Source organism: Nansenia antarctica (genome assembly GCF_963989245.1).
Source record: "Nansenia antarctica genome assembly, chromosome: 1".
Classification (NCBI taxonomy): Eukaryota; Metazoa; Chordata; class Actinopteri; order Argentiniformes; family Microstomatidae; genus Nansenia; species Nansenia antarctica.
The window spans coordinates 27,992,231-27,998,024 of NC_137674.1; the positions used below are offsets into that span (position 1 = coordinate 27,992,231).

The window sequence follows — 5,794 nt, forward strand, 5'->3', positions numbered from 1 at the left end:
GACACTGTCTGTGTGGAGACTAACATACAGGACGGTATCATAGTTCCTACGATGGGAAATATCCACAATTACACTCCAAAACCACAGCATGTCATATAAATTGCCTTGCGTAATTTCCCCTTAGCCGAGTTACAATAAATTGACTGGTAAGCATTTCTCTCTCTCTCTCCTCCCGTGTCTGATGTGCTGCTGGGGTTTATGACTTAGCGTGGTGATAAGCACCTGACTAGTGATATCCAGAGGATCTATATAAATGAATTTGTAGGTCCATACTTCACTCACACTCACACACACACACACACACACACACACACACATACAGACACAGGTGAGCAGACGGAGACCGCACACACACACACACAGACACACACACACACACACACACACACAGACACACACACTTCCTGTGAACAAGGTGCAAGTTTCTTCGAAGCAAGGAAGAGAGAGGGAAATAGAGAGAGAAAGGAAAGAACAAAAAGGGAGTCAAGAGCGACAAGAGAGCGACAGAGAGAGAGGGAAAAGAGAAAAGAGAAAGAAAAGCAAGTGACCGTGAGAGAGAGAGAGAGAGAGAGAAGGAGATAATACTGTAAAGTCAACCGGAGGAACAGAGAGGGTCTGTGTGATAAGATCCACCACAGGTGTGTAATCTGTGCTCCTCTCCCAGGATGAAGCTGTTGGTGGTCGTAGCTGCGGTGGTGGCGGTGGTGAGCGCTGCTAGCCTCTCACTGGAGGACCTGGAGTTCCACGCATGGAAACTGAAGTTCGGTAAGAAACACACATCTAGAATCTTCTGTTCTACTGTACCAAGGGAGGCCAGTGGAGGCAGAATTTGGAGGACAGGCACTTTCCGTTCCATGCATCACAATGAGCCTGTCCTACCTCCATCAGCCTCCCTTGAAACAGGCCTGTTTTAACACAGGTGAGGGGGAGAGGAGTGCTCTTGAGTTATGAAACAATGTAAGTCGTTTGTTGTACCAATCCAGACTACTGTGATCAGCTTCCTTGGAGCAGGTGATATATGACAGATACCATTATCAGTTTAGTGTATGATAGAACCATATGTGAAAGGGGGAACAAGTCGGCAGCTGACCAAATGTTCTGACTTTTATTCAGAAACATTTAAATACGTTTCAACGTTGTTGAAAATCAATGACACACTCGCACACCACACACAGCCAAAATATTGCAATGCAATGGATTCGGTGAGTAATCCCGAATCCCCCATTCGGTGGGTTACTCACCGAATCCCCCATTCGGTGAGTAACCCCCACTACTATGTACTATGTACTACTTACACTACTAACTAACACTACTTTACATTGTCAGCAGGCTCACAAAACAAGATAACCTTTCAATATGTTGGCTTGACTAGCGAGTGTGAACGTTGACATTTATTTAACATTTTTCTGTGTAAAAGTTTGAACATTTGGTCGGTTGCCGACTTGTTCCCCCTTTCACCAGCTGCCGTCACACATCAATATCACACCACTGTTAAATCACACCATAGAAGGTAAGCTTCCCATTTTCATATTGTTCTGACTGATCCGATGGTTCTGGTTCTGCCCGGTAGGGAGGTCCTACGGCTCTCCTGCAGAGGAGGCCCAGAGGAGGGAGGCCTGGATCGCCAACCGCCGGCTGGTTCTGGTCCACAACATCCTGGCTGACCAGGGCATCAAGTCCTACCGCCTGGGGATGACCGCCTTCGCTGACATGGTAGGAAGCATACCAGGGGAGGCTGGTGGAGGTAGACATGGTAGGAAGCGTACCAGGGGAGGCTGGTGGAGGTAGACATGGTAGGAAGCGTACCAGGGGAGGCTGGTGGAGGTAGACATGGTAGGAAGCGTACCAGGGGAGGCTGGTGGAGGTAGACATGGTAGGAACCGTACCAGGGGAGGCTGGTGGAGGTAGACATGGTAGGAACCATACCAGGGGAGGCTGGTGGAGGTAGAAATCAGAGGATGGGCTCTGCAGGGGATGAGGAGTGGTATCAACCACGCGTCTACAAGCCTGTCCTTCGACTTCTACCTCCACCAGCCATAGAAAACACCTGTTTTTCTCCCTTTTTTGGTACTAACGGTACTTTTGTTTTTAACTACTACAATTTCTTCTAAGAGTGTGTCCTTTTACCACTTCTTAATTATTATTTGAATTATTTATTTATCTATTATTTAGATAGATAGATCGATTTTAGTAATGGTTTTATTACTATGTCTATTTTTTTCTTATCTCCTACCTCGTTTTAACCCAACCTTGCTTTATTGTATTGTGGTTTATTTACTATCGTTTTTATGTTCAGCACTTGGAATTGCATTCATGACTTGTGCTATATAAATAAAGATTGATTGATTGATTGATTGATTGATTGATTGATTGATAGATAGATAGATACATTCAGGCATTACAGCAGCTCAGACCACAAAACAACAACAACAAAAGAAAGTGACAATTGAATAATAGGCTAAAATAAAATAGATACAAATACAAAACAAAGACAGAGAGTACCAATAGACATGTGGGACCTTAAACACAGTAGGTAAGATTTAACATCCACCTTAGGTTTAACATCTGACCTGACCCAGCCTCTCTCCTCCTCAGGAAAACGAGGAGTACAGGCGCGTCATCACTGAGGGATGTCTGGGCTCCTTCAACTCCTCCAAGCCCCGCGGCGGCTCCACCTTCCTCCGCCAGCAGGACGGTGCCCCCCCGCCCAACACCGTGGACTGGAGGGACAAGGGATTTGTCACCGGTGTCAAGGACCAGAAGGATTGTGGCTCCTGCTGGGCTTTCAGCGCGGTGAGAGAGAGTGGGAGGGAGAGAGGGAGGGAGGGAGGGAGAGAGGGAGGGAGGGAGGAGGAGAGAGGGAGGGAGGGAGGGAGGTAGGGAGAGAGAGGGTTCACCCATGTTAACACCTGTATGAGTTCCTGTTTTTGGGTAACGGGTACTGTCTTAGTGTCTAGTTTCTATAAGGTTTGAATTTATTTGTACAATTCTCCTTCCCCTCCCCCCCGCCCCCCCTCCTCAGACGGGCTCCCTGGAGGGTCAGCACTTCAGGAAGACCAAGAAGCTGGTGTCCCTGAGCGAGCAGCAGCTGGTGGACTGCTCCAGCAGCTTTGGTAACGATGGCTGTGGCGGCGGCCTGATGGACCAGGCCTTCAAGTACATCAAGTCCAACGGAGGGCTGGACACGGAGGACTCCTACCCCTACGAGGCCGAGGTGAGCACTGTGCAGGAGGCCCACTTTTTATTTTATTTTATTTTTAAAAATGTTTTATTTCATTATTTTATTTATTTTATTTTATTTTAAAATCTAAAAAAAATAAAATCTTTTTTTTTAAACGTTTCTATGCCATGACCAGGGGCAAATACAAAATAAAAGTCAACGTGTCCGTTACAATGCTAGAAGAACAAATAATAAATCTAGTTTAATTTAAAGATACTGTTTTTATTTGACCTTTATTTAACCAGATAAAATAAATTGAGAACAAATTCTCATTTTCAATGATGACCTGGCCAAGAGGCCTTGGCAAGAGTAAATACAAACATATAAACAGAAATACTCAGGGTCAACACAAAACAATATATACAATACATGAGAACGGCAAAGACAGTGAAGATAAAATGAATAAAAACAAAGTCAACTAACCTATGTGTAAAGGGGGGGGTTGTGTGTGTATGTGTGTGCGTGTGCGCGTCATAGGGGAGGGTTATGTCAAACTGAGCTGAGGTCAGTGTAGGTTTGAAAGGAGGTCGTTTGATCATACAGCAGCAGTAGAGTTGGCTTCTGAGGACCCTGACTTCAGATCAGTGTGAGTTCCTTCAGGAGGTTAAAGTTCACCGCCACCACTCTGGTATTGCGTCATACTGCGCCTTTTACAGAGAGATAAATCAAGAGAGATCATTGTGATTTACTGGGATATGGGGTATGAGCTAATACCAAGATGGCCGACAGTTGTTCCACTTCCCACAATGCACTACTGTGATTCATGTCATAAACCTGGCCTGTCACTGTTTGAAGCGGACCCTGAGGACCCTGACTTCAGATCAGTGGAGGTAGGCCAGGTTCACCCTCCTGTCAGTAGGACGGGACACTGACAGGATTCCCTCTGAAGTAGCACAACACTGCCACCTAGTGGATGTAGTGGTGTAGTGGTAAAAAAGGGTGCAATGTGCCAAGACGCCCACTAGGAATCCTGCAGAATCTGAAGGGATTTCATTTTTTTCCCAAAATGTCACTGATGATCACTATGGAGTGAATTTTGCCTCTCTGAGAAATATTCCCTGATATGCAGCAGTACTTCAAAGGAGCGTTTGCCTTCTTGTATGCCAGGACAAGACGTGCCGCTACCAGCCTGGCAACATCGGGGCGACCTGCACCGGGTACGTGGACGTGCCCCAGGGGGACGAGAGCGCCCTGCGAGAGGCCGTGGCCACCATCGGACCCGTGTCTGTGGGCATCGACGCCGGACACTCCTCCTTCCAGCTCTACCACTCAGGTTAGACCTTTATACATTACTCTCTCTAGCTCTACCAATCATGTTAGACCTTTATACATGACTCTTTCCAGCTCTACCAATCAGGTTAGACCTTTATACATGACTCTCTTTAGCCCTACCAATCAGGTTAGACCTTTATACATGACTCTTTCTAGCTCTACCAATCAGGTTAGACCTTTATACATGACTCTCTTTAGCCCTACCAATCAGGTTAGACCTTTATACATGACTCTCTCTAGCTCTACCAATCAGGTTTGACTTTTGTACAGTTAGTGTGTGTTAGGGTTAGGGTGTGTAGTGTGTGTCGTGTGTTAGGGTTAGGGTGTGTAGTTGTGTAGTGTGTTAGGATTAGGGTGTGTAGTTGTGTAGTGTGCGTAGTGTGTGTTAGGGTTAGGGTGTGTAGTGTGTGTTAGGGTGTGTTAGGGTTAGGGTGGGTAGTTGTGGAGTGTGTGTGGTGTGTATAGTGTGTGTTAGCGTTAGAGTGTGTAGTGTGTTAGGGTTAGGGTGTGTAGTGTGTTAGGGTTAGGGTGTGTAGTGTGTTAGGGTTAGGGTGTATAGTGTGTTAGGGTTAGGGTGTGTAGTGTGTGTATCCAGACTGAGTGTTTGTTGTGGTCTGCCAGGTGTGTACAGCGAGCCTGAGTGCAGCAGCACAGACCTGGACCACGGCGTTCTAGCGGTGGGCTACGGCACGGACAGAGACTCTGGAAAGGACTACTGGCTGGTGAAGAACAGGTAACCACACACGATGGCCAACAAGACAGCTGATATAATATAATAAATAATAAATATTCCACAAGATTGATGTCCAAATGGAAGGATGTTAGAGCTACAAAGCTTTAGGGGAGTCATACCAGATTTTGTGCTGATGCTGTGTGTGTGTGTGTGTATCCATGTGTGTGTATCTGTGTGTGTGTGTGTGTGTGTGTGTGTCCCCCTCCAGCTGGGGTCTTAGCTGGGGAGATAAGGGCTACATCATGATGTCTAGGAACAAACACAACCAGTGTGGTATCGCCACAGCAGCCAGCTACCCCCTGGTCTAACAGGTGAGTCTAAGCTTCTGGCACAGGGGAGGCTGTTGGATGTAGAAATCGGAGGACGGGCTCATTGTCTTACGAAAGAACAGAAATGAACGAAATGAAGTGTGTTTGATACCGTTTCATGCATAACTGTGAGGCCGGCCTCTGATTTCTACCTCCACAGGCCACCCCTGCTTGGTGAGCTATGGAAACATAATGGCCTACATACTGTTTTTCAATAAGGCCCAATAACTCACAGTTCTAGAACCCAGTGACCAGTTCTAG

At 46.5% G+C, this 5,794-nt stretch overlaps 1 protein-coding gene across 1 annotated transcript; it reads left to right on the forward strand.

The window, feature by feature from the left end:
• Positions 1 to 665: 665 nt before the first annotated feature.
• Positions 666 to 5,533, forward strand: LOC308168820 (procathepsin L-like; the record flags this gene model as incomplete). The annotated part of the gene is made up of 7 exons (XM_080543464.1): positions 666 to 765; positions 1,571 to 1,713; positions 2,596 to 2,793; positions 3,023 to 3,214; positions 4,328 to 4,493; positions 5,114 to 5,225; positions 5,434 to 5,533. The coding sequence occupies 7 exons, from the start codon at positions 666 to 668 to the stop codon at positions 5,531 to 5,533; spliced, it is 1,011 nt and encodes a 336-aa protein (XP_080399590.1).
• Positions 5,534 to 5,794: the final 261 nt, after the last annotated feature.